At 50.5% G+C, this 27610-nt stretch overlaps 2 protein-coding genes across 12 annotated transcripts in view; both read left to right on the top strand.

Moving 5' to 3' along the window:
• CCP110 (centriolar coiled-coil protein 110) overlaps window positions 1–12921 on the top strand; it is a 28677-nt gene extending 15756 nt beyond the window's left edge. For 6 of the 7 annotated variants that reach the window (XM_053276063.1, XM_053276067.1, XM_053276066.1 and 3 more), the window contains exons 9-15: window positions 1309–1410; window positions 3397–3513; window positions 4469–4548; window positions 5550–5612; window positions 6577–6639; window positions 7860–7942; window positions 10491–12921. In XM_053276063.1, the coding sequence (XP_053132038.1) occupies window positions 1309–1410; window positions 3397–3513; window positions 4469–4548; window positions 5550–5612; window positions 6577–6639; window positions 7860–7942; window positions 10491–10543 (561 nt within the window). In that variant the 3' untranslated portion in view covers window positions 10544–12921. The remainder of the gene's footprint in view (window positions 1–1308; window positions 1411–3396; window positions 3514–4468; window positions 4549–5549; window positions 5613–6576; window positions 6640–7859; window positions 7943–10490) is intronic. The other variant, XM_053276064.1, reaches the window with a different exon arrangement.
• Window positions 12922–13983: 1062 nt separating this feature from the next.
• Window positions 13984–27610, top strand: part of VPS35L (VPS35 endosomal protein sorting factor like) — a 61052-nt gene continuing 47425 nt past the window's right edge. For 2 of the 5 annotated variants that reach the window (XM_053276833.1, XM_053276831.1), the window contains exons 1-8: window positions 13984–14102; window positions 18754–18853; window positions 19558–19725; window positions 20787–20909; window positions 21991–22015; window positions 22154–22233; window positions 24105–24233; window positions 26663–26747. In XM_053276833.1, the coding sequence (XP_053132808.1) occupies window positions 14086–14102; window positions 18754–18853; window positions 19558–19725; window positions 20787–20909; window positions 21991–22015; window positions 22154–22233; window positions 24105–24233; window positions 26663–26747 (727 nt within the window). In that variant the 5' untranslated portion in view covers window positions 13984–14085. Of the gene's footprint in view, window positions 14103–14144; window positions 14530–18753; window positions 18854–19557; window positions 19726–20786; window positions 20910–21990; window positions 22016–22153; window positions 22234–24104; window positions 24234–26662; window positions 26748–27610 lie in introns of those variants that run through there. The other 3 variants (XM_053276832.1, XM_053276834.1, XM_053276835.1) reach the window with 3 other exon arrangements.

Here is a 27610-nt window from a genome sequence, read left to right as displayed (position 1 = left end):
ACAGAGAGAGAGAGACACCCCTGTTTCGTCTTAGATCTTCTTTTCTGAAACCTGCTGCTGATCTCTCCCCTGCTGCCCAACTGTCGTTCCTTTTAACAGCCACTTCCCCCCCGCCCCCAGCCCCCTCTTCCTTTCCTCCCATCTCCTTCCCTTAGTTCTCAGCCAACATGCTCCATCTGCCGGCATAGTCCTTGGATGCTCCATCTCCACTCCACAGGGGATGGGGCTGTTGCTCAGTGTTGGAGCCTCTGCTTGGCCCGCAGGAGGTCCCCGGTTCAGTCCCTGGCAGCATCTCCAGGTAGTGCTGGGAGAGACTCCTGCTGGAAACCTTGGAGAGCTGCTGCCAGTCAGTGTAGGCAGTCCTCAGCTCGAGGGACCTGTGGTCCGGCGGGTGATCAGGCATCTTCCTATAGAGCCCTTCCCAGTACAGTGGTCCCTCGACCTACGAAGATAATCCGATCCGAACGCACGTTCGTAGGTCGGAATTTTCGTAAGTCGAAAAGCGCATCCACGGAGGTCCGGAACACTCGTAAGTCGAGGAAACCGCATCTAAAAATTCGTAGGTCGAGGAAGCCGCATCTAAACCGGCAACGACTTCCGGTATTTTTTGTCGTTCGTATGTTGAAATCTTCGGATGTCGAGTGCTTCGTAAGTCGAAGGACCACTGTACTTTCACAGACCTCTTAGCAGAGGAGTGCACAAAACTGGTTTGTTCGGTTTGAGTCTGAACCATACTTGAACCAACCTGGGCATGTTCAGTTTTGTGCCCCCAAACAACCCCCCCCCCCGGCTCGGCTTGAATTCTCGCCGGTTTGGAGGTTCTAAATTTTTTAAAAATATATATTCTTCTAAATACTCACTGCTGGGTCTGGTGGCCTCGGGTATGTGTGCTGTTGTGGCTGTAAGGGGAGTCTCTGCTGTTTCCCTCTCCCCCCGCTGGTCTTCCCCGGTCTTCTGAGGGCTGTTTCAGTCTGTTTTGGGCCCCCTCCAGCCCTTTCTCGGGTGGCGATGGCCATTTTGGCAGCCGCCACGCGTGCACCCTGGCCATTTGCGTGAGAAAGGCACAGGACTGTGTGGAGGTCTGCACAGTGGGAAATGGCTCTCTCCCGTGGAAGGTTTCTGGCCAAAGGGCCCCTGCTTGAAAAACAGTGGAAATCGTGGCTGTAGGTATTCTGTGCTCCCGTGTCAAAGCTCCTCTGCCAGAGCAACGGCAGAAGCTTCTTGAGATTGGCTCTGATGTTCATCGGAGAGGGAGTGGTTGTTTTCCCATTGTTAAGTCAGTCTTGTGTGTGTGCGTGTGCGTTTTAGGATACAATGGAGTTCATAAAAAACTTCCAGTCAGAAGCTCCGTTGAAGAGAGGGACTGTCTCCGCTCAAGATGCTGACCTGCAGGAGAGAGTGGTGGCTCAGGTAATGTGTGCAGTCTGGAATGGGTTTGTGCTGACAGAAGAAGTATTCAAAGCATGTTGAATGTTGACTGCTACACTGCACAGTCCATCAGTTGTGCCAAGCCATGGTTTGTGCTTCCAAGCGTACAATAGGCAAACCATGGCTTGAGAGCTGCTTGTCTGCTCAATACCCCAGACTGTGCTTGCTGTGGCTTCAGGAAGCAGAGCCATGAGTGTAACCATGGTTTGTCTGTTCAGGCTTTGCGCCAAACCATGGTTAGCACACCCAGTTCTGGATTCTGGTTGGATGAGCAGTCATAAGCCATGTTCTGCCAGTGCAGACATTCGAGCAAGCCATAGTTGAGCCTCCTTAGCCATGGATGGGTGTGATGTCTGAACTGGGCCTGTGCTGCTGGTATGGAAGCTTCAGAATGGCCGACGATTCCTTCTAGATAGCCTGGCCCTGAATGACTCCTTGTAATAGATAGAAACTTTATTATGGTCTTGGGCCCAGCAACACAAAAGAAAGACAGTGCAAATCACAGTAAAGATAATACAAATAATGCAAAATATATAATATCAAGGTCTTCAGAATACCGATAACTTAAACCAGCTCAGACCTAATTTTACATGCGGCCTCACAGAATTTGGCTGCACACAGTGTTGTGGGTACACAACGATCAGCTGGTTAAAAGGGTGCACATCTATCATCTGTTCTAACCGGGATATTTAATGAAAGGGGGGAGATGAGAGAGAGACGAATATTCCTATAAAATGAACACTATACAAGGGCATGCGTCAGTCTCAACACCTTGGCCACGAGGACAGATCCGGTTAGTGATGGGGATCTTGTGATTCCTACCCTCCAGTGCAGCCAGTAGAAGTGCATTAAAGTGAGAAAGCCCTTCTCTGGGACAGAGTAGTTAAGCCTGTTAAATAGTGGGCTGGTTTGGGGTAGTTTGTAAAACTACCAAGGAAGTTTCTTGCAGAGATGTGTGCCAAATCGCTCTGCTTTTCAATGTCTTCTGTGCATTGTTTTATAAGCCCTTTGGCAGCATCAGGTCCCAAAAGCATGACACATGGAGGAGAGAATCCGTGCTTGCCCAGCATCTCACCGAGCCATTTACACCAACTAGAGTGGAAGCCGTCTTCCAAAACAAGGCGGGGCTAGTCCTTGGGGGGAGAAAATGATTTGAATCCAGAAGTTAGATATATACATCCAAATCTTGGCCTCCACTTGTGTTAGACCGGCCTCCAGCTGTAGAATGGCATTGGGCACACATCTAGGAGCCGAGAATAAAGCATGCACAGATTTTGATGGGATCACCTCCATTTGCTTAAAAGTATGCGGGACACAAATAGCAGCCCCGCACAGCAATTGTGAAGGCCCTTTGGCCTCGGGAAGCGCCATTGCAGCTGGACTCCTCCTAATAGGCCCAAGACTATCTCGCTGTGTGTGTTCAGTGGTGTCTGGGGTCCCCGACCCCAGGGCCTGCCTGAATCGCCTTAGCCTTGTTTTGTTTCTCCGGGATGAGGGCACCTTGAGCACGTTGAAATCTGGACTTGGTAGAATCAGGTGGTTTCAGCAGTGCCCAGCTTGGAATTCAGGGCTGTCCCTGGGGGGCGGGGGGGGCGGTGCTGTGCCCAGGACAGACCGGGGCCCCCACGCAGGCCATCCCCCCTCTGGGGCACAGGTGGCCCTGGTGAGTTGAAACCGCAACACTGAGGTCTCCCCGCCGTGGCCAGCCCTGGAGCTTGGCTGCACTCCAGCCCGGTTGAGCAGAGGGCCCTGAGGTGGTCTGGCTGCTTCCGGCTGGCCCCAGCGGGGAGAGGCCGAGCAGGGATGCCCGTGCCTCCGCTTTGCCTGGCCAGGAGCGCCCCAGATGGGGAAGAAGCCATGGCCTGGGGCTCGTGGCCGTTGCCCTGGTGTGCACCCCCCTGACGGACGGGCCGTGGCACGAACGGTGGCCGTGGCACTCCACAGACGGCGCTTTCTTTTTCTTCCTAGTTGCGAGCGGCGTTGTTCGATATCCACGATATATTTTTCGAAATGGAGGTGCCCGAGAGGATGAGTCTCCTGCGCCACGACCGGGAAGTCCGCAGAGAGCGAATGCTCCGGCAGCTGGTGGGTGGCAGCCGTTGGCCTTTGCAGCCAGGCCAGGCCGTGGGCCAAGTGCTCTGATGAGTCGCTGCCTGCCCCGGGAAAGGGGCCCCTGGCAGTGCTGCAGGCTTGGGTTCGAGGGGGCCGCCTGATGTGTGCGCACACAGCGTCCATCCCCCTCCCTTCCAAGGGCGTGAAGTCCCTTCCTCCGAGCTTCTGAGTTCTGTGACTGAGCACCCAGTGCTGGGCAGAGTTGATCTGGCAGTATGAGAAGACAGTCAGATGGAACTTTTTCCGACTGCTTACTGCTGCTTGTCAATGCAAGTCCATGACTTTTCTAACACAGAAAAGCGTAATAAATGAAGATGCTCCCCAGTCCCCAAAGGGCTCACCCTCTAGACAGAAGCAGCAGGTCGACCTCAGCACCAGCCGCTGGAGGGCTGCTGTGCGGGGGCTGGAGAGGGCCGGGGGCACAAAGAGAACAGCCACTTTGAGAGGCGCCTCTCAGCCTCCTGAGCAGGTGGTGTTAGACGATCCACTTAGTTGGATCAGGGCAGCACAGCTCCCCCCCCTCCCCCCCGCCGATCTTGGCCTGCAAGTGGCCAGCAGCAGGGTCCCCTCTAAGGTGTGTGCAGATGTCAACCCTTTTTAAAGATGGCTGCTCGCTTCATTTTAGATCCCGCTTGGGTGGAATCAGGCAGGCCCCCCTTGGCGTGCAGATGGTGTGCACACCCTGCCTGGATGCTGCTGCCCGAGAGAAATTAGGACCCAGGCCAGGAGTGAGGGTGGTGGGGGTTGTAGGCCAGCATCTGCAGAAGGGCCGGAGTTGTGCAGCCCCGACTCGGAAGAGAGCCCTCCTGCCTCAAGGGTGATTCATCTGGCGGGCTGAGGCTGCGATCGCCCCTCCTTATGATTTAGGAGAGCGTCGGCATTCTTTCTCCAGCTAGCCCTTACTAATGGCCGCAACTGTCCCCTGCAGGATAAAGCAAAGACCCTGAGGGAGAGAGTGGCCCTTTCTACAGCCACACAGAAGTCTCTGGATCGGAAGAAATACATGAAGTACGTGGGGAAACGGTCCGGGAAATCGCCCCGTGCCTCGTGCAGGGCTGGCCGGGGAGCCTCTGCCTGCTTCCTTGGCGGGTCTTCGTGAAACGCAGGAGATGAGCACGTGCCGCTGCTCCTAGTATCCCCCCTCCTTGCGCCATCTTTGTAATGACGATGTCTTCTGGTTGGTATAAGCTCCAATACCTGGATGCCTGTAACTTGTCCATCGAAGCTCTTAACACGTTTTATTCAAGGTGCTCCCCACCAGAAGTGGTAGACGGTAATTCGCGAATGTTTTCATTTGTGTACATGGCTGTGTGGCTCACACACAGGGAGCTGCCTGATCGTCAGACCTTTGGTCCCTCTAGTTCAGGACTGACTACTCTGACTGGCAGCAGCGGCTCTCCCAGGTTCCAGGCAGGAGTCTCCTCTCCCAGCCCTACCTGGAGATGCCGCCGCCCGGGAGTGAGCCTGGGGCCACCTTCTGCGGTCCAGCATGCACAGGCTCTCCTGCTGAGCGGGGGCCCCCTCCCCTCCGGGGAGTATCTTGCATGTCGTCACCCCTCCAGAGGCCAACCCAGCTTAGCCATGCATGTTCATTGCTGCAGGACTGCCTCTCCACGACTCCTCGGGAGGATGCTTGGGTGAAGGCTTTCCAGAGGAGAAAGAGAACGTGCTGTATAGGACTGATGGCAGCCTGTTGATTATTGGGCGAATGCCCCTCCCTTGCTTTTTATTTCTGGCCTGCATATCCGTGTGTCAGTTGTCTGCAGCCCCGTGTTGAGCTTCTGAGCAGCAGGACTGTGCTGCCCTGAATCGTGTCCCTTGGCCCCTCTCGCCCTCTTCTTGGAGGGCCCTGCCCGTTGAGAACCTGATATTTTTGTGGCCTTCGTCATGTTCCCCTGTGTCTGTTTCAATAGCTAGCTTCTAAGAGAAGTGGAATCAAATCTCTGCTTGAGTCGTTTTTTTAAAGAAGTGTATTAAATGTCTCCTTTTCGTATTTCCTTCCCCTCTAGGGCCGCTGAAATGGGAATGCTAAATAAAAGAACAATGGTCAGACAGAAGACCCAGGAAAACAGGTCTGTGTAATTCTCTTGTAGCGGGAGAATTCTGTCGTGGTCACAGAGGGGAAGTGTGTCCGTTGCTAATCATCGCCATCCCTTCTGTAGTGCTGCTGAGTGTCCAAAGGGCTTTGCACTGACCGGCAAACCTCGCTGTTCACAGACCGAGTCACTGACACCGGGCCTCTGCATCCCGCTGGGGTGGGCTGGGGGTTCTTTCTGAACATCTGTGGTGCCAGGGGGCCAGAAATGACTTGCCAGGTAATCTCCAGCCGCCATTTTGAGACAAGGAGCTGTTTTGTGGCTTGTTTCTAAAACAAAACATGTGTGTGTGTGTGTGGTTTTTCGTTGTTGTTTTTAACAGAAAAAAATGGGGGAATTGGGACTGAGGGGAATTTATGAACAGCTGGAGGCCTACGGGGCACAATATTTACAGGGTGGTTGTGAGGATGAACATAACCATGTACACCACCCTGGGCTCCTTGGAGGAAGAGTGGGATGTAAATATACGAATACCCTGTGGAGTAAGTCACAGTGCAATATCCCCATGTTGGAGCTGGGGCAAAGAGCAGGGAGTGGTTGGCCTAAAGCTCCCTCGTGAGCTCAGAGTGGAGATGAGATTTGAACCAGGGACCAGTGTCCCCTCTCATTTTTTCCATCTCTGTGTGGCATGAGTTTTGTTCTGGGCGGCAGAATCAAGGCAGTGTGTGCGCTGCCTGTGCTTTCCGAGGGGGGCCTTCCTGATTCAACCTGAGTGGGGTCTGAAATGAACTGAGCAGACATCCCGAAACGTGTGAGCATGTGCACGTGCGCATGCCTTAGAGGGGACAGTACCGGGGAGGGCTTGATCCGTAGCTCAGTCTGCTACTCGGGCTCTTCCCCCGAATGTGGGACACGCAGGAGATGGCAGGACCCCAGCCTGGCGTGCCTAGCTGTGAAGTCCAGCTCTTAACCTGGCTTCTCCCTTTGCATCCCTTTACAGGGTACTTCAGCCGAATCAGGGTCAAAATGCTCCTGTTATCCAGAGACTCCTTTCCAGACAAGGGTAAGGACAGGCAGTCCGTATTTCCAGACTTCGCTTGTGCTCCAGCTCTGCTTAGAAGGTTCCAAGTGAAAAGCCAGCCTCCGCAACGGGGCCCCTCGTCCTGTCTGTCCAGGGGGGCTTTGGGTCAGTGCTCCCAGGTGGCGTTGACTACGACCCCCATCGTCTCCCTCTGCAAGGGCCTTTGGCTGGGGATGATGGGAGTTGTAGTCAGCAGCATCGGGGAATTGCTGTTGCAGGGAGCGCTGCTTGGGAGTTGCTCCCTGAGTGACAGCCAGGCTGCAGTCCTCTGTCTGGGGCGGGCGGGGGGCCGGATGCACTGGGAGGGAGTCCAAGAGGAAGTGGTCACACAGTCCAGCGCTGGGGCCCAGGCTAGAATCCCCCACGTCCTGCCATGTTTGGCCCCAAGGAAACCAGAGAGGACCCCCACGTGGGTGAGGCGCTGCCTTTGCTGTGGGCCAACTGGTGGCACACCCTTTCCCTTGCTTGGATGGAGAAGTGGCGTCTGCCAGGCGAGAGCTTGCTAGTTCTGCCCATCTACGCAAAGACATACGTGTGTGTGTGTGTGTGTGTGTGTGTGTGAGAGAGAGAGAGAGAGAGAGAGACAGAGCGAGCAAGCTAGCTGCTGCTGCTGCTGCTGGATCCCCGTGTGCTCTCGGGAGACCAAAACAACCTGTTCAAATATTTCATGATTCTGCAAGTGCCAGTGTTTTATATGCTGAGGCTATCGGCATGGCATTCATTGTGTTATGTGTGGTAGTCACACAGTTTTTGTCTTCCTTGGTATCAAATAGCATCTGTTTATAAGTAACGTTTTCTTCCATTAATTAAAATGGAGCCTTATTGTAACGTGCATTAAATGAAGGGATGATTTTTAAGATGGGGGGGAATTCATGTGGGGTGTCTTAACCTTGTGTCCTTCCTAACTCGTGGGCATTAATCGTGAGCACAGGGCTGCACAGCCTTGGCCCCGCTGCTGTTGGACTACAACTCCCATCATTCTCAGCCACAGTGGCCAAGAGTCTTGAATGATGGGAGTTGTAGTCCAACCTCGGCAGGAGGGCCAAGGCTGTGCAACCCCGTGTTAATGTGTTTGGAGAAGACTGTGTTGTATGCCGTTGAGATATTTTTGGTGTGAGAACAATGTATGGGGGGTGTGTGTCTGGGTGTGGCATTTCAGCCTGGACGCACGTGACTTATTAACTCCTTTTATGTTCAATCAGAACCCCTAAGACCTCAGTGAAGGGGGCTGAGCAAAATAGAAAGAAGCCCTCAGAGAGCAGAGTGTCTAACAAGGCCCTTTCAGGTGTGTAGAAAATGGGTGCTTGGATCTCATTGAATAAGGCAAAGCGTAAGTTGCTTGTGTTGAACGAGGAGGAGGTGGCAGGCTTTGAATGGGCCCATTTCCCCTCCTTGCTGCACCAGCTATGCTCTCCCTCTGCGATACTAACTAACTAACTAACTAACTGGGATTTATGCCCAATTAATTGGGATCAACTGCATGAGCAGGTGGGCTAGCTTCATTTTAGTCAACTTAACACCTTCACGTTTTAGACAAACCTCTGATATGGAGCAGGTCAGAAATGTTTGACTGTATTCCTGTTTCATATAGAGAATCTCTCATCTCATCACAAAACTAAAACTCATGGGCTGCCTGAAGACTGTTTTTTAAAATAAAACTTCCTGGCTGAATCTCTCTCACACACACTTCACACCTGAACTGTTGTGCATGATTGCTCTGTGTACATTGGTGGTGGCATGAAGCTCACACTTCTCTGAGACTGATGATGCTGTGCACGTCCGTTTTGGTGATTAACCTTCTGGGGAAATGGAGGACACAGAAAGGATGATGCATTTCTGCATTGTGACTTGCTTATCATTTCTATTAGCATTCCTTTGGAAGGTGAGAAAAAATTATTTGAAGCTTCATCCTGTTTGGGCATCTGACTTGCCTTGGTGTACATGGGGAGAAGGGAGTACTCCAACCCATGATGCATTCCCAGTCCTCCAAACTACGGTTTGGATGGTTGTCTGGATTGGGCCATGAAGTTTCATTTACATTGCCCGCAAAGTAGCGAATTAGAGAAGGGCTTTGAAGTAGCTAACGTGGTATTCACTACGTTCTTGCTGGCTGGTGAGGGTGGGAGTTATGCTGTGTGTTCCCCATTCATTTTTTCTACAGGGGTTTCTTCCAGGATTTAACCCGGGGGTTCTTAACCTCTTTGCACCTACAAATCCCCAGACCCTCAAGTATTACCCATGGACCCCACTCCGTTTATATAATGGCCTTGTGCACGCAGCCTTAAGAATGTAAGAAATGTCCTGCTGGATCCGGCCGAGACCCATCCTGCCTCACGCAGTGGCCATCCCAGGTGCACATGGGAAGCCTGCCAGTGGGGTCAGGCTGGCTTCTGCCCCCTCTCTGGATGCTGCCTACCCCTCTGAGCATGATGGAAGCCCCGAGCTACCAAGGCTAGTAACTGTGTGTGGATCGTCATTTGAATCTAGGTTGGAAATCAGTCACCAGCATGAGCATGATTGTGTGAACCACACCAAGACTACTGATTTCGCTCTGGGTCCCAAGATGAATCTGAGACTCTGGCCCTGGGTGCTCACAATTACACGAATGCTGGTTACCAATTTCAAACCTAGATTCAAAAGATGGTATGAGCCAGGCCAGAATGTTTTTTAAAATAAAAATAGATGTGGGGGGAAGTACTCAGGATAGTTATTTACAGGAGCTTCATTTTAGCTCACCAGGAATCAAATTAAATTAAGTGCAAGAAAACATGTGTATACAAATTCTGGGAGAAGGGAGTAGCTAGGCTTGCAAAAAGGACGGAAGGAAAGACCTGGGGAGACCGAGCAGAAGGCTGAAGACGCTGCAGCAGCAGCAGAGAAGGCCGCCTGTGAGACTTCAGTGCAGGGATGCCAGAAGTGGAGCAGGAGAAGAACAGCAGGTGGCTGGCGGGTGGGGGCTCTAGGTCCTTTCCATAGGCACTGCTGGAAACAGTGGAGCCTGTTACACTCTGGTACCTCTTGTCAACAGCAAAGATAGAAGTGAAATTGAAGCAAAATCAAGGACATGCCCTCATGGGTGGTAAATGATGTTTCTGGGGAAGTTGCCTTTTTAATTATCGGTTTACTCTTCCACAGACCCTGGGTTAAGAACCCCTAATTCAAACACTGTTTTGGCTAAAATTCTTCTGGATTTGGATGTTCTGCCTTGTGAACTGTGTGCAGTTTTGTCAGTCTGTCTTGTGCGTAAATGCACAGGTTAGGAACACAAGGCTGGGATTAGAGGACACCGCAGTTCATACATGCATTACCTTTTAAAATGTGATCAAGCTCTTCTTGATGCCCGCCTGCTCGGTTTCCTTGAAGTTCTTGAATCCCCAGAAGTTGCGGCTACATCCTGCTTGGCTGCAGTACTGACTGGAAACAGCTGCCCACTGTTTGTTTCTGTTCTGTGCAGTGCATTAACATACTCATAATCTTGGTTTTGAAGGCATTTGTAAAAGTCCGTATTTTAAAATACAGCTCTTAAAAAGGAAAAGGAAAGGTTGTGCTGTCGAGTCAGTGTTGACTCCTGGCGACCACAGAGCCGTGTGGTTTTCTTGGTAGGACCCAGGAGTGGTTGACCATGGCCTTCTCCAGCGCAGTACGAGTACCTCTCTAGGCAGGTTGCTTCCTCGCTGTGCCATTACCTGTAGGTGGCTGCACAGCTCTTAAACTGTTCCTTTGATCAACGATGCTTCTGCGTGTCCTTTAATACTGCTAGCTTGTAAAAACAGCAAACTTCTTTGAAAAAGGACCATTTTCTTATTAGAGCATTACTTTGGCTTTGCTTTTAGGAGCATCTGCAGGAAGAATCCAAAGAAAGAAGCTAAATGTTGTGACAACCTAAGACGGCAACACTCATTGGGCTAAGGAGCTTCTTTGACTTATCTGTCAGTGTTCTCCATTGGTTCAGGTCTTCCTGCTGTTACACACACACACACACGGATAGTCCGTTTTGGCAAGATTACATTTATAATATTTAAGATTTCTAACAGATGTTCCGTGGAATGAAAAGAAAACGAACCGTAAGAAGCACTTACTCTGCATGTTTCAAGTCCTCTTAAGTCTCTCTTGCTCCGTACCTGCATCAGAAACAGCACATTGAGCACCCTCAGGAAGAATGATGCATTGTCATCATATGGGAAGCGTTTTGCAGACTTGACCCTCGACTGCACTTCTTTTTGTGCAATAAATACTCTTAACATGGCAGCTCACTTGTTCTGCTTTAATAGTTGCCTGCATCATTCTGTGTACTTAAAAGTACTTCCAGAAGAGAGAAGGTTTATCCTCAGCTCTGTGGATAGTATTTCTGGCTGCCAGACCCTGGTCTTAAAGTGACTTAAGACTTTAGTACCACTAAAATCAATGGGGCAAATTTTGGCTCTAGTTGGAAACATGTTGGTTTAGGCATGTGTGGGCGTGGACCCTGATTTCGCCTTCCTTCCAGCCATGTCTTTGCTTCCAACATACTATGCAGTATCATGTAGTAGAATATATCGTAGGGCTTGATCTTATAGTAGGCTGACGCAAATATGCAGATGTTCACAATGAGCTCTGTCTTGTCTGTGGATAAGCTGCTATCAGATCAATACTTTGAATTGCCAGTGCCCCCAATAAATTTTAAGAGGACACAATGTGTGTACATTTTTAGGAGGCTGTTTTGACTATACATTTGCTGCCTCTTTTTAAAAACGAACTTTTAGTAGCTAATAGCAGAAAAAACATTTATATCAGTGATAGGCTTGTAGTAAATTATTATTTGCTTCAGAGGCCTAATCGCCCAGGAATTCCAGACTGTCCTCTTTATTAAAACGTAAGACTACGATGTGCAAACTGGCTTTGGCAATACCTCGGATTTATTTCCATAAAATGCTAAGCCATTACCAAAGCCATTTCTGAAAGAGGGACATCTACATAAGCGATCTGTAGTCACTTATTTTAGACAGATTGCTTGGGAACTGCCCTCTCGATAAACTAATTACAGTCTGGTCTTGAAATGTTGAATGAAACGGGGACAAGTTGAGGAATGTTTGTATATATATATCTGATATGCAACACAGTATTCCTGCTAACAGGGATTCCCAGATATTGTGGACTACAACTCTCAGAATCCCCAGCTGCAATGGCTTTTGCTTGGGGACTATGGGAGTTGTAGTCAACAACATCTGGAAATCCCTCCTGTTAGAGGGAATACTGCTGCCACCTGGTATTTATTAATAGTGCTGAACATATTAAGTGCATAGAGAACTATTAAACATGAGCATATGAATGGTATATACATGACACTAATTTTGGAAACTTCCTGTCTGGAACCATTATGGTTTGGTTCAACATAAATTGAAAAATTAGGGTTATGCTAAGAAATTGGTAGGAAAACCCCGTACCATGACAAATGATTAATGAGCTTGTATGGAGATGGCTGTAAACATGCTCCTCACACCTGCCTTGTAATGCTCTTCACTGGTATATCATGCAGTATTCCAAACTGACACTTTTCTTGAGCAGGAGAAACAGCAATGTCAGTGGAAACAAGTGGATCTCTCTCTCTTCTCAGCTGTTTCAAGAATCTGTCTTGGAGCATACCCACACAAAGTCTTCTGTTGGCTGACGCAGCATTGGCAGCACAATGCAGTTAGTTTTCTCCCCATGGAACAAACTTATTGGATTCCTCAAGTTTTAGATCTTTAAAAACACACAACTCTTGTATGCCTTTTGCATGACTTGAATATTTTCCTTAGAAATGGGGGGGGGAGTCGGTGAAAGACTGACCAGCTTAAATGCATCTTAAGAACTTAGTCATGGCTTTGTAGGTTAGAAATAGCTTAGTTAATATCCCAGTGCTAAAAAAAGTGGCTAAAGCTTGCTTGTAAACTTCTTGTGTGCTGTGGTGGTGTTATAGACAACATGTGAAGAGAAGCTTTTCACTTTTTAAAAAGAATACAAACCAATGGTTACTTTGTTCAGGCATCTAAAGTGCACTTTTTCTTTTTCTTTTTTTAATTTAATCTGTACTAAAATGTCAATTTTTAACTGTCAGAAGGCCTTCTATTTAAAGTGCCAGATCTCTTTTGTAATTTGATGTTTTATATTTATTTATCTTAATTTTCAGTTCACTTTTATTTTTGAGTGAAATGCAATGTTATAAAGTGTATTTTTGTACTTTTTATTTTCACTGTCTTGCTTTCCCCCCTTAAGCATATTGCACAATAAAACTTTTTTACCTTTCCAATGTGTGTGCTTCTAAGTGTTGTGTTCAGGTCTTTTTATAAAAAGACTTTGACCCTTTTAATTTTACTGTATCTGTAGATGTATATTGTTAAAACTTATAGACCCTGAAAAAGGACTGACTTGCAGCAGCATTTAGCAACTTGACACAGACACTTTTAGGCATCTGAAACTGATCAGATCTTTCAGTTCTTTTGGAAATAGAATATGGATTAGTGAGAAATTTACCATATTTCTCTTTCAGAAATCTAACAGGGTTGGTATCTTTCCCCCCCTAGCAGAGGTTTTGTCTTTTCACTCCTGTATGACTGGCAGGCATTCAGTCATTCAGTAAATGCCAATAGTGCATCTGATGTACCTGTTGGATTTCTAGCTGTCACATCACTGATAAGAGTCCCATAGCCTCTGTAGGGGGGAAATCTGCCAACTCTTTAATGTAGTTAAAACTGGTGAAGAATGGGCTTTGTGTGTGCACTCCGATTGGGAAAAAAATTATATTCAAGTATACAGTTGCATACTAATCATCTGCACTAAGAGATAACAAGAGGTCCATTAACATTCCACTACCGGTAGTTCCACAGTACTCTGTATTATTAGTCTGGAAGGAAAGCAAGAATGAAATAATAGGTGTGTCTAAGTTCTTGTCTACGAAGTTCTCCAAGCAGTTTACACAGAAAGATAAATAGATGAGACGTTTCTCTGCCGCAAAGGGCTCACCCTCTAAAAAGAAACCTAAAGCAGAGGCCAGCAGCCGCCACTGGAGGGATGCTGTGCTGGGGATGGATAGGGCCAGTTGCTCTCCCCCTGCCCAATGCAAGAGACGAACTACCCCTTGAAGGGCGGGGGCCGCTGCTGCTCCTTGTCTGGGCAGGCAAAGGAGTCCCCTCGTCTCTCTGTCTGGAGGCTGCCCCCCGCCCTGTCGTTGCCTGCGTTGTGCGCGCAAAGGGGGAGGGGGCGCCCCGGAGAGACCCGCCCCGGCTCTCCTCCCCCCGCCTCCCGCCCCTCCCCCCGCCATAGACTGAGAAGCAGCAGCAGCAGCAAGGGCGGGCAGCTGCCCTTCCCCATCATGGCCGCCCCGGCTTCTCCAGGAGGCGGAGCGAAAGCGAGGCAAGGCCGAGCCCCGCCCGGGGTGGGGGCCGGCTGGAGTCACGTGAGCGGGACAAGATGGCTGCCTTCCCCTGGTAAGCTGGGCGGGCGGGGGGCGGCCTGGTTGGGGAGCCGCCCGGGCGGGAGGAGAGCGAGGGGCGCTGGGGGGAACAGGGCGGGGGAGCCCCCGGAGCCCCCCCCGTCCGAGCTGCTGCCTGCAAGGGAAACACAGTAGCCCTGTTCAGACGTTGCATGATAAGCGTGGCAGATGTCTGTCCACTCGTACGTGCTGCCGCCCTGTGAGTGGCTGCGCCGTGCTCCGCTTCAGACGGGAGCCGGTGGAGGCCCTCAGTGGCAGATCCAGAGCGGAAGGGCGCGGTGTGGCTTCTGGTGACCGCAGCCGCTGTGGAGCGGAGTCCCCTTCGCTGGGAGCCCGGAATGGTCTTCTCTCGGCTTCTCGGTGGAGGTGCGCGAGAAGGGAGGTGGCGAGCTTCTTTGTGGTGGCCCCTTCCTTTCACACTGGTGAGCACTGGAGTGTTTGCCAGCAGAAGGCAGAGAAGAGGAGCTTTATTCAGACCTTCTGCTGAACACGTGCACAGTGAGGGCACACTGTGTGCACACGTGAAATTAGTCGCATGTCCAGCAGTCCAGCTCCAGTCCACAGGTCCAGCCACCGACTTCCTATCCCTGCCATGCATTGGAGGGGCCTGATCCTTTGAAAACAAATGCAGGGACAGTAATGTACACACACACCACACACTGGTACACCACCATGTCAGAATAGGGCGAATGTCTTTCTCTGATGGGTGTCACATATTTAGCCCAGGGATCAGCCACGACTGTGCAAATACTTTGCTCCCCTTAAAAGTACTATTTCCTGCTCCCCACCCAGCAAAGGGACAGGCAAAACAGTCCGAGGATCTTTTGCTTCTGTTCTTTATTTACTACATTTTCATGCCGCCTTTCGGCCTTGACAAAGGCACCCAAAGCGGTTTGCGATATTAAAAGAAGCAAACAACAGAAGATTACTAAAAGGTTGTCTCAGGCTGTTGGCCTTTTCAGGAGCTGAGGACAAGAGCTCCCTGGCCTGGGTGCCTCCTTCCTCGCCGGGCACCCTGGTCTTTTCGTACTCTTGGGAAGGGAGGCGGGGATGTGGGGGCTGCCCCCACAGTCTTCACAGGCCAGAGCTGGTCTCTGTGGGGGCCACTGTTACGCTTCTATAGCTTGCATTGATTCTCTCAAGCGCTGCTGTGGTTGACTCACTCCTCGACTCCAGTGCGAACAGCAGCAGTCAGTTCAGCCAGCTGGCTGGGAGACTCCTCTGGCCTTGCAGGAGCCAGGCCAACCCCTCTTCCTGGTCAGGCCCTGGGCTGAGTGAGATGGTGTGTACATGCAGGGTCACTAGAGAGCAGTCCTCTGGCATGGAAATGGCCATGGAAGTGTGCTTTTGTGTCCCAATGTTGATCTGCTTCAGCATTAACCTTGTGTTGATCATGGGCATCTCTTGATAGGAGAGGATAAAGTGGTGCTGAGCATGAAAAAGCTGTTTTAAAGATGATGATTTTTTTATGTCATTGGCTCTTGTGTAGAATATTAAAACACGAAGGTGATAGTACTGCACACAGTGATTGCCTCTTTACTCTGATTTTAATATAGCTTGTTTTATTTTGATGTAAGCCACTTTGTATATCACTTGGCAAGAAGGCAGCACATGAATATTTTAAATAAACTCTAGTAGAAACTGTTTTATTTATGAGCCTTATTCCCTGCTCTTCTTGCGGAGATTTACAGTCAGTGATGCAAATGAGGAATTCCTGGAATAAATCGGGACTCTGAAAGGCTTCATGCCTTTCCCGCGGTGTTCCATGCAACATGTCAGCCTTTTAGGCTGCTGCTGCCGGCTTCACTTGCTCTGCTTTGAGTGCCACTGGAATGCCGATTCTAGACTTGGCTGCAGATGCTTCCAGGAGCCGGAGGCGTACAATAAACTGCCGTGTGAGGGGGGGCCTTTCAAGCTCAACAAGGGCTCCGATCTGTGGGTTCTTTCAGTGCCCGGGTGGGGTCGCTGTTGGCTCATATTGAGAAAGAAGTGTCGCTTCTGTTCTTTGTTCAGTGTTGGAGAGCACAATGTTGAATGCAAAAAGGGTGTATGAAATATTTTAAATGCAGTTCAAAAATGTATGTAAAATAATGTGTATTGAAATTCACATAATCTCAGGATGGATGCTGCCGCTGGCTGAAAGTACCTGTGGCTGTTATTTATGCAGCTGCCTTTGCTTAATGCTCGTACATACATTTTTTTAAAAAAATCTTTGCATGGTATGACCCAGCTGAGAGCTGTGACTTACCTTTGCAAATGGGTTGTGTGATTTCCTCCCCCCACCCTTTTGTTTTTCTCATAAACTCAAACTGGATTACAATAAATAATGTATTGTCATAAAGCAAGAGGGTGTTTCGGCTGCATTAAAGCCTTTAATTCTTCTTCACAAGGTCTCTTTGAGCCAATCTGTCATCATTGTTCAGTACAGAGGCTGGAGGTTATAGAAAGTACAGTTTATCTAAGGCTACCTAGGAACATGGGAAGCTGCTGTATACTGAGTCAGATCATTGGTCCATCTGGCTCAGGATTGTCTACACTGACTGGCAGTGGCTCTCCAGGGTTTCAGGCAGCAGCCTTTTCCTGAGCCTTACCTGGAGATGTCGCTGCCAGGGAGTGAACCTGGGACCTAGATGCCATACACTCAGCTGCCACCACCCTCAATAGGGAATATCTTACAGCAGACTGTGCTCACCTGTAGTCAGCCATCCCCAGGCAAACCAGGCTGGACCCTGCTTAGCAAAGGGGTTCAGTTCCTGGTGGCATCGCTGGGCAGAGCTGAGAAAGACTCCTGCTTGAAACCATGGAGAGCTGCTGCCAGTCAGTGCAGACAATACTGAGCCAGATGGACCAGTGGTCTGACTCGGTAGACAGCAGCTTCCTGTGTTCCAGGGCCGGAGGTTGTATCTCAGTGGAAGGCAGACTCCTGTCTTCTAAGACTGGTCATTTTGTCAAGTGTCCATTATTACCTGACTTCTAAATTTTGGGGCTGGCTACTAGATCCAAAGAAAACTTGCCAAGGCCTGCCATAATGGTGACCCATGCTACGCATTCATGGGAGATCCCTTTAAAAACATGGCTGGTGAACACAGAATGCGGTGGTGGAAGTGGCCCTTGGTCCCAGAAACAAATATATGGACAGGCTTGAACACCTCCTCTCCCTCCCAGAGGGATATGCACGGAGTCATCTTCTCAGGTCCACCTTGTCAACCAACCCCTGGAGGCTTTTGCAAGGAAGGCCACTGTCAATCCCTCCCTTGTGCAGCTGGCTGCCTGTCACTGGCTGAATCTCCTGAGCTCTGGTGAAAGGCCTGTTGCTGGGAAAGGGGCTCTTGCCACTTGAGGTCTTACAAATGCTAATTCGCCTGCAGAAGAAGTATTGAGACACATCAGCATTCGAGTCGCCATCTCTGCAGAGGAAAGGCAGGAAAGTGGGGATTAGGAAACCTGGGGTGACAGGCGTGCGTGCGGCTTCCTTGGGTTCCTTCTTCTCCTCTCACAATAGCTCATTGGGTTGTTGTAAAGCCTTCCCTTTCAGCACGGCTGCGAAGAAGTCTTTCTTTCTCAAGGCAGAGAGAGCGCCATGGAAAGGTGCCAGAGGGACGCCCAAGCAGTGCGGCTGGTTTGAGTTGGTTCTCCTTAGATGCCTTTCCCTCTCATGTAGACCACGCTAAGCTTGGTGGACCAATGCCTGACTCCGTGGAAGGCAGTTCCCATGTAGAAGATCAGAATGGAATGAAAAAGCAGATACATCTATACAGCAAGGGATCTTGCTCCTTTTTGAAACTCCAAAATTTAATGATGATGTACTCTTACTCGCTGTTTTCTCAGTTGTGATTGTTTTGGGTTTTTGTATTAAAAATAAAAACTCTGATTTGCTGTTGCATCTCAACTGGGATGAAAAGTGGCTTGTTCTCATCCCAGCTGCTGAACCGACTTGGTCCTTAATCAATGGACCAGGCGCTATGTTGGGCCTGCTCAACTTAGCCCCCCCCCCCCGCCCCGCTGGACTACAGCTCCCATAATCCCCAGCCACAGTGGTCAATAGCCAAGGATTATGGAAATTGTTGGCCAGCCTCTGCAGGAGGGCCGAAGCTGAGCAGCCCTGCTCTGTGTTCAAGAATCCTGTGACACAGTCTTGTAGGGGAATTGTCTGTCTTAAGGATGCTGGCAAGCCGTGTTCTTGCTCATGTTTCCATCTGCGTGCGGAATGAGCTTTGTTCTGGGTGGCAGTATCAAGGCGGTGTGTGCGCACCATGTGCATTCAGGGTGGGGCCTTCCTGATTCCACCTGAGCGGGATCTTTCTGAATATGATGTGACTGTGGACATTTCTTGCTGTTTCCTACCTTGACAGGCATGTGGTTGGATGAGCCAAGGCACAGCTTATGTTCCCTGTGCTAATGGGACCTTTCTTTCTCTTCTAGGCAGGGAGTATCCATGTACTGTACACAGCTTTTCTCCTTTCTAGGTGTTGCCTGTGTTATGGTCTGTTTGCAGTTGTCTACTTTCAGGCAAGGGACACTTGAGAACATTCCTGTCTTCTTCCTTGTGGCTTTCTTTTCCAAAACAGTTGCGTGTGGATGCTGTGTGCATTTGCCAAACAAGGATGTGCACACTTCTAGAAGTCATTCTCAACTTTCTCCTTCAGGCATGCGCGGTCAAGAAACTACCCACGAGAGCTGGAATCATGCCAGCTGGAAGCCGTCTCCGTGGAATTTGGGGACTACCACCCACTCAAACCCATCACAGTAGGTTTCTGCCCTAACCTTGGTAGCAAACATTTTCTGTACTTTTAAACGGCAGTGCACTTTGAGCGAGGGACGTGCATGGACCGAGGTCTCTGCACCAAACCAATTTGGATGAGGTCGTCCGAACCGGTTCAGCGCTGAACCTGTGCAAGAACCTCGGTTCGTGCCCATCCCTACTTTGAGCTACTTCCACTCTGTGAACACAGTTTAAATCCGCATTGCAAAACACTCCCGTGGGTAGCAGTCAGTCACTGCCGAAGGGCTGCTGGGAGTCAGAGAGGAGAGCGGGTGGTGGGAGGGAGGAGGCAAAAGCCCTTTTGTTTTCTGCGGTCTGGCCGCTCTCCTTGGGCGGCTGCTACTTGTCCCTGAGGAGAAGCAGCCAACTGCCTGACGCTTCAGCTTTTCTCTGGCTCTGTCCTGTCGGGTTTGTATCCTGTCCTTTCTCCAGACCGGCATACATGGGTCTCCCCGTTTTATCCTCGCGACAGCCCTATGAGGTAGACTAGCCTGAGCGGGGATGGCGGCTTGCCTGAGGCGACCCTGTGAGCTCCAGAGAGGAGCAAGAGTCCGGCATGAAGGGGAGTGAGTCCCAGTGAAGTGAGCAAGACCCTCACTTCGGGCTGGACACGCCGAGGTCCAGGCGGCATGTTTCCCTGGGACCTTTCCAAGCCCTTCTGACTGTTGTATTTCTGCCCCCTGCCCAGGTAACGGAGTCCAAGAGCAAGAAGCTGGGCCGGAAAGGGAGCACGTCCTCCACCTCCTCGTCTTCCTCCAGTTCCATGGCAGACCCTCTGAGCAGCGTGCTGGATGGCACCGATCCGTTGTCCTTGTTTGCCGCAACCGCAGACCCCGTGCTTGCCACGACTAATACGGTGCGATTCAGAGGCAGTGGTGTGTGTGAGGCCGCCAGACCGGAGTGTGACTGACAGGCGGCCGCCCTGGGCTCTGGCGGTCTTGCTGGTCGTCACCCCACTGCTTCCTACTGGTGTTCTCTGGGAACGGTGTGGCGCATCTGCTGGTAACCTCCGGGCTTGACTACTGCTGTGCTCCCTGAGTGGGGCTGCCTTTGGCTGTAGTCCGGAAGCTTCAGCGGGTGGGAAATAAGGCTGCCAGCTTGGTCTCTGGGGCAGCTCAGAGAGACCTGCCTCTGCTGAAAGGGTTGCCCCGGCTTTCCGTACGCTTCTGGGGGAAATACAGAGGGCTGATATTTACTAGTCCCGCTTGTTCTCTTTTTCTTTTTCAGGTTGTCTTGTGTCCGATAGGGCTCTCCTCTAATGTCTTGCTGCATTATTGCTACTTTTAGTTTGTGAAACTGCTTAGTTGGTGTCTCTCTCCCCCCCCCCCGCTTTTCTTTAAAAATATGCAGAACTGCTGAATGAAAAATAAATTGAAATTTAACTTTACACGGCTGGTGTTGACCTATAAAGCTCTAAAAGGCCTAGGTCCAGACTGCTCAAGGTCAGGCCTACTCAACTGAGGCACCCCCCGCCAGCCGTTTTTGGACTACAGCTCCGATAATCCCCAGCCACAGTGGCCCATAGCCAGGGGTGATGGGGTTTCAGGCCATCTGGAGAGGTCTGCCCGCACTTGCCACCAGCTTGACTGGCAGCGATGAAGAGCCAGACCTTCTCCCTAGCCGCCCCTGAAGCCTGGAACAACGTTCTCCTGGGCGATCTACAAGGTCCCCCCTCACACTGCTGGCCTTTGCTAGAGCTCCAAAGAGGCATCTTTTTGACCGGGCATGCTCAGGGCTTTTTGAACCACCTTAACTGTTTTTATTGGTTTTAATTTTGGTATAGTACTAGGTTTTTTTGTAAACTGCCTAGAAATAATTTGTTAGGTCAACCTTTTCTTTTTGAAAAGGTTGAAGATGCCTTTACAGAACTTCTCACTTCCGTGGAGGTGTTATGCCGCTGCCTTTCCTCTCTTGTAGGAGAGCGCCAGAAAAAAACGTGACAGAGACGATACTTTGCCTGTTGGAGATGACTTCGAGCCGTGGTCAAACAAGCGCGGCGAGATTCTTGCAAGGTACACGACCAACGAAAAGCTCTCCATCGTGAGTGAACACGTGATTATTTATTTATTTATTTATTTATTTATTTATTTATTTATTTACATGTTGCATGCATATGAAAATCTAATCATGCAAATCCAGTGATTCTAGATAGTTGTAGATAGAATAAATAAATACTGGTGTGACCACATTTTGCACATTTAATTTCCAACATGGTAGCTGTTTGTAACAGTGTCCAGCTATTGAGAAAACAGTTATAGTGTCTCTCTGAATTGGTGTGCGGGCTTCTTGCAGGCAAAACTCCAAAGCTAGTACACAGGAAAAGAGAACACTTTCGCTTCCCCCTTCGAACACTACGGTGCACTGTTCCTTTAAATCTTACTGTGTTTTGGAAAGTACTTCTCTGTCCCTGTTTGCCATTCAGGTCAGTAAAATTGAACTGGCCATGGCAGTTTTGTCGTTCTGTTTTGCAGGGGGGAGGGGGATTCCTTCAAAACTTGTGAGGCTGCGTACATCACAAACCTGACATGTCCGTGTATCAAAGCGGACGGCATCTCTGAGATGTCGAAACGGGCAGCCAGGCTGGTCCCGTTGCGCGAATCCAAGCGCCAACAGAGACCTTGGCTTGCAACGCACAAGATTTGGATGGTGCTGTGTGTGGACACTTGAGTTCTGCTGCACAACTCTTTCTGAAGTAGGCATGACACAAGTGAATCTAGTTGGACATCCCGACTGAGAAAGAGTAATCTGAAAGGCAAACTGGGATCCCATATATTGTGGATCTTGGTTGGCCTCCGTCGGGGGGAGGGGGGGGGAGACTGCAGCTCCCTGGCAGAGCCTCTGCTGGGCACGCAGAAGGTCCCAGGCTCAGTCCCTGGCGGCAGCAGCAGCATCTCCAGGCTGGAGGACTAGGGAGGACTCCCGCCTGCAGCCCTGGAGAAGCTGCTGCCAGTCAGGGCAGACAAGACTGGGCTGGATGGACCAAGGGCCTGACTCTGTGTAAAGCAGCTTCTGGTGTAACTTGAGGAAGGTGTCTGGGGACTTTTGTTACTTCCAAGGTGGGTGGGAATGGTCACCTGGGTAGACACAAATGTTTTTCTAAAGCGATGTTGTTTCATTGCAGAACTTGTACATGGGATCCGAAAAAGGTAATTAATCTTCCTATTTGGGGCTATACGGAGAAAGCCGTTGAGCCCCCACATGATTCGATTGGGCTTCCTAACTTGACTGGCCTGTTTCAAGCGGGATTTGAATCCCAGTTCCATTTCTTGACTTATTCTTGCCAGCAGGAAAAGCGACCACTCCTGGCTCTGCCGTTTCTGAGAAAGTGCGGACCAGACTAGAAGAGCTGGATGATCTGGAAGAGGTGAGCAAGCCCCTCGGCCTCCCTAGATCTCCTCTTCTGCCACTTCATGCATACCGGAGGGGGTCTCCGTAGAGGTGGGGCTGGGCCCTTCCCATATCCCACCTTGTGGCCGGCTTCTGCTTTCCTGCCTGCCTCTTCTGACCAGTCTAGATGTGGCTGGCTTCAAATCTCGCATCCAGTTTTCTGCTCCTCTCTGTGCCCCCAGCACCAGTTTCTCACCCATCACTGACACCATGTGGTATAGTGGCTAGAGTGTTGGACTAGGACTGGGGAGACCTGAGTTCAAATCCCTGCTCAGCCCTGAAACCCGCCGGGTGACACTGGGCTAGTCACAGTTTTCTCAGTCTAATCTGCCTTACAGGATTGTTGTGGGGATAATTATAGTCCTGTATTTAGCCCTCTGGGGAGTAAGAGTGAGAGATAAATGCGAAAATAAATATCACATGATTCCTGTGATGTGGACTTCTGAAGCTAGAATCTGGTTTGATTCCTGCATAGCTGATTCTTCTTGTATAATAGGGAGCTATCAAGTCCCTAATTGGCAAAAACGTGGTGAATTTAAAACCAATGAGCATTCCCATTTCATCTTAATGTAACTATTAATGAGCTTCAACTTGCAGCAGGTCTTACGGAATCTAAATATGAGTGTGGTCCCTGGAGGAACAGGGGAGAAAACCAGTTTCTTTTCTCACCTTGGAATAGCTCTTCTTGGCAACTGGCATACTCACCCTTTTCATGCTGGGTGGGGGCCAAAGCAGCATTGTCAGAGGCAGCAAGGGCGGCAGCCAACAAAGGTTCTGGAGAGCTGTGATGTGTGCTATAATTTGGGTTGTCTTGACGGGCTCACGTTGGGGATTGCTCAGGGGAAGAGCATCTTCTTGGCATGCAGAAGGTCCCAGGTTCCCCCGCTGGCAGCAGCATCTCCAGGTCGGGCTGGGGGAGACCCCTGCTTGAAACCCTGAAAAGCTGCTGCCAGCCAGTGTAGACAGCCCTGAGCTTGAGGGACCCAGGGTCTGACTTGGTCGAAGGCAGCTTTCTATGTTTCGGTGAGACAGTAGTAAGAGAAATGATTCCACAATAAGTCAGTGGTTTGACTTCAGTGCTACAGAATAAATTAGATCCCCTTAGGACTCGCTTAAGCCCCTGGATTCATTCAGTTCATTTAGCTTATTTTTCTGTTGGTTTTTTCCTGACTGATTCCTTATTTTTTATTGTTAAATCCCCCCCCCCCAAAATAGTGTCACAGTAACCCCTTCCTAATAAACTGGGAGTGTGCTAGAAGTCACCTCCGTGGTCTAGTTGGACTCCAGACTGGAAGCCCCAGCCCCGTCATTGGCGACGTTGGAGCAGGGCTGAACACTCTGGCCCTCCAGCTGTGGTTGAACTACAGCAGACGCTTGGCCGTGGTGGCAGGGGATGATGGGAGTTGTAGTCCCACAGCAGCTGGAGGGCTGCCGTTGTGTTGGAGGTTCTTCCCAAGATCAGATCCTGAGCTACATGGACCAAGGGTCAGACCCGGCAGGAGGCAGTTTCCTCTGTTCTTGGGGCAGGAAGGATGGTGGTCAGCGGTTGGAAGAGCAAGAGCAGCACACGGTCTCCGTCTAGAAAGCCAAGGGCTCTGTGTTCCTGCTGAGACCCCGGAGGGGGGTAGTACCAGGACTGTTGCCCAAGGATCGGAAGGACCCCTCCCAAGTCAGCCTCGCTGGCTCCCAACCCCCACCGGGTTTCAGTAGTCGCCTGTCGTAATCACGTGGCAACTCGGCAGCCCCCTCAGCCATTGTCCGGGCAGAAGAGGAGGAAGCTCTTGGGAAAGGAGCTGGCTGTCCTGCCGTGTTAACCCTCTGTCTGTCTGTGCGCCGCGTCCCTTTCAGGGGTCACAGAAAGAGCTGCTGAACTTGACTCAGCAAGATTACACCAACCGGATTGAAGAACTCAACCAGTCCTTGAAGGACGCCTGGGCCTCGGATCAAAAAGTCAAAGCTCTGAAGATCGTTATTCAGGTCAGCCTTTGATCTGTTTTGTGTGCTCATCATAATTGGGGTTATAATTGAGGGCAGCCTGGCAGATGTTTAAGGTGTTGTATTTGGGGAGGAGGGCTGGGTTTGTGGTGAAGGTAAAGCTCCGACTCCTGGCGCCCACAGAGTATTCTTTGGTCGAATACAGGAGGGGTTGACCATGGCCTCCTCCTGCGCAGTATGAGACCATGCCTTTCAGCATCTTCCTGTATTGCTGCTGCCCGATAGAGGAGTTTCCCGTAGTCTGGGAAACAGACCAAGGCACACCCTGCTTAGCAAAGGGGATATCTCACACTTGCATCTGCAAGACCAGCTCTCCCCCCGCTCAGCACTTGCTTCCGGGCATAGGGCGCGGGGCTCAGTGGCAGGCAGCTGGCCGCTCCCACCCTTCCCCGGATGAATCCAGACGGGGTTGGGGGCGGGATATTGTGGGGGCGGAGCTCTTCCTCCTCCTCCTCCTCCTGCTCTGGGCGAGATGCTCTTGAAAGCAAATAACCGCTAGTTGAGGGCTAGCATGTTTTGCTGCTGTTGAGCCACATTATGTAAGCCGTTTGGAGAGCACGCCAGTGTTTTGTTTCAAGAAAAAATGGGTAGGGTTGCCTCCGAGGGAACGGCGATCTTGGCCGGCTCCTTCCGATACTGATCGGGCTGGCCTCGTTCTCGGGAACAGAGCTCTGCACGCGGGATCATGTTCTCTCTCCCGGCTCCTGGCCCGGCTTGGACGAGAGGAGGGGCCTGGGAGGGATGGCTTTAGAATGGATCGTGAGACTCTCACTCCTCCCACCGTGGGGAGGTGTGTGATGGCTGGGAAGAGCGGCCACTCCCCCTATGGACACACCCCTCTTGCAGAGAGAAGCTGCATCTGCTGAAATTCTCTCTTCTGTGAAAGGCACAGGAGTGCCATCCTCTTGTCCATCTGGCCAGCCCAGCAAGCATGCCCTCTCTGACGTCCCACACTATTCTGGAGGTCCTCAACACACCATTTTGAAAATAAGTTTTAACTGGAGGGCCATTGCTTCACCCACAGTGTGGTGCAACCAGGTTTTCTGTTTTCCTCCAAAAAGTCCTGTTAGGGAAAACACGGAAAAAGTTATTTTCTGAGAAAAAGCTACTTAACCTACCTCACAGGGTTGTTGTGAGGATAAAGAGCACTATCCACATTGCTCTGGGCTCCTTGGAGGAAGAGCAGACATAAATCTAAAAAAAAAAGTACTTAAACTAAAAAACAAAACCCAGACGCACCATGAAAACGTTTTGTATACTTTAGTTATAAAAGCTGCATTGGCTTTTGCCTGGGGATTATGGGAGTTGTAGTCAACAACATCTGGGAATCGCTGTTAGAGGGAACACTGGTTATAACTGCTGATATACTTAGCAGTTGGTCTACAGCTGTTAATATTGCTTGAAACAAGGTCTGCGGCTTCATTTTCAATCTTATTATTTAATATATTTAAATATATTACCATTTACTTCCTACAATGTCTCAAATTATTTTTTCTATTCCCTTATATGAGTGTTATCTGTCCAAATCACGTTTCCTGGGTGTCCACTACTAGCGGGAAGTGCTTTGGACACACAGCTCTTAGAGAACGGCCGGCCCGGCTGCTCAAGGACCGGAAGCCCGGCCAGCTGCAAGTGAGGCGGGGCAGGAAGGCTGCAGAGGACGGGGCAAGTGGCTTCAGGGCACCAACCTCAGAACAGCCTGTCCACTCCTGAATGGAAAGGAAAGGCTGAGTTGGAGTCGACTCCTGGCGCCCACAGACGAGCCCTGTGGTTGTCTTTGGTGGAATCCAGGAGGGGTTGGCCATGGCCATCTCCTGCGCAGTGTGAGATGATGATGCCTTTCAGCATCTTCCGAGATCGCTGCCGCCCAATATCAGTGCTTCCCATAGTCTGGGGAACACAGCAGCCGGGGTTTGCACCAGCAACCTCTTGCTCTCTAGGCAGGTTCCTTCCCCGCTGTGCCATTAGGTGGCTGCTCATGAATACTCCCACTGAAATTAATGGGAGAAGTAAACATACGAGCAGCCCTGCTGGATCAGGCCCAAGGAAGTTACCCTGTGGGCCACAGTGGCCCCCACCAGATGCCCCCGAGAAGCCCACAGGCAAGAGGGGAGGAGGGCAGGCCCTCTCTCCTGCTGCCCACGTTGCTCCCCTGCCTCTGGTCCTGGGAGGCATCCTGCCTCTGAGGCTGGAGGTGGCCCACAGGCACCAGCAGGACCAGGAGCCACTGCTAGATATGGGTTTGCGCAAGCCCTGCTTCAAGCCACCCAAGCTGGTGGCCATCACCGCCTCCCGTGGCAGAGCAGAGGAGGTCCTAGAACGGGGTGACCTCCTGCATCTCCTTGTCCTTTTGAGCCCCTCGGATGACGAACATTCACAGCTGCGTCTTTTCCTTCCTTCCTTCCTTCTAGTGCTCTAAACTTCTTTCTGACACAAGTGTGATTCAGTTTTATCCGAGCAAATTCGTCTTAATCACAGACATCCTGGACACGTTTGGTAAGTACTAGACCGTGGTGCGTGACCTTTCTCAGACGGATGGTTGCAGAGGGAGGCGGCTTTTGTGCCTGAGCAGTTCTGAAAGCAGAGATGAAACTGGCTGGGAGCCTCCGGAGACTCCTCCCTCCCACCCCTTCCTCCTAAATCCCCAAGTGCAAATATCTACTTTCTAGTGTCTCCGTCAGTTCTAGAAATGAATACAATGAGTAAATGCTGTTGAAGTTCACCGAGAGAAATTGACTCTGCTTGAAAGCCATTACAAGGACTCTTTGCTGTTAGAAGGTGCAGTTTAGACAAATACTCTTTGGTGGGTATCCATCCGAAGACGTATGCATGGCTACAAGTTGGACTTGCAACAGAATGTTGCGGTAGTAGAGTATATCCCTGATATGCATGTGTTACCTGAGCCTGTGCCTGAACGTGGTGAAAGTTTTGGGCACCTTTCCCCCTGGGAAGCAGCAGGGCTTGGGACTGAGAAATGTCCTGCTCGTTTGGTTTAAGCCCTCCTTCCGCCCTCCTCCTCACCAAAGAGTTCAGTTAGCTCCACCCTCCTGGTTATCTGTTAACTATCCTCTGAGTCCACAAACATTCCACTCCATTAAGTTACATTGGGGCAGTTTGCGGGGGGGTGGGGTGGGGGTGTCGTCATGTCCCTTAGGTTTTTTCCTTTCCTATTTTTGTGAAACTGACATATCCGCAAGTGACCCCCCCCCGTCTGTCCGGACCTCCCTTTCATCTGCAGGCGCTGTGGTTAAAAATCCAATTTGTCCCTTCAAATGCCGGACACCACAATGGTGGCTGATGGTAGAGAGCTTCTGTTCTTTGCTCAGCACAACGTTCATTGTGAATGTGAGGGTCGTGTT

This window comes from Hemicordylus capensis, chromosome 13 (genome assembly GCF_027244095.1).
Source record: "Hemicordylus capensis ecotype Gifberg chromosome 13, rHemCap1.1.pri, whole genome shotgun sequence".
Lineage (NCBI taxonomy): Eukaryota > Metazoa > Chordata > Lepidosauria > Squamata > Cordylidae > Hemicordylus > Hemicordylus capensis.
The sequence above is the reverse complement of the archived record's forward strand: the minus strand, read 5'-3'. Positions and strand labels throughout refer to the sequence as shown.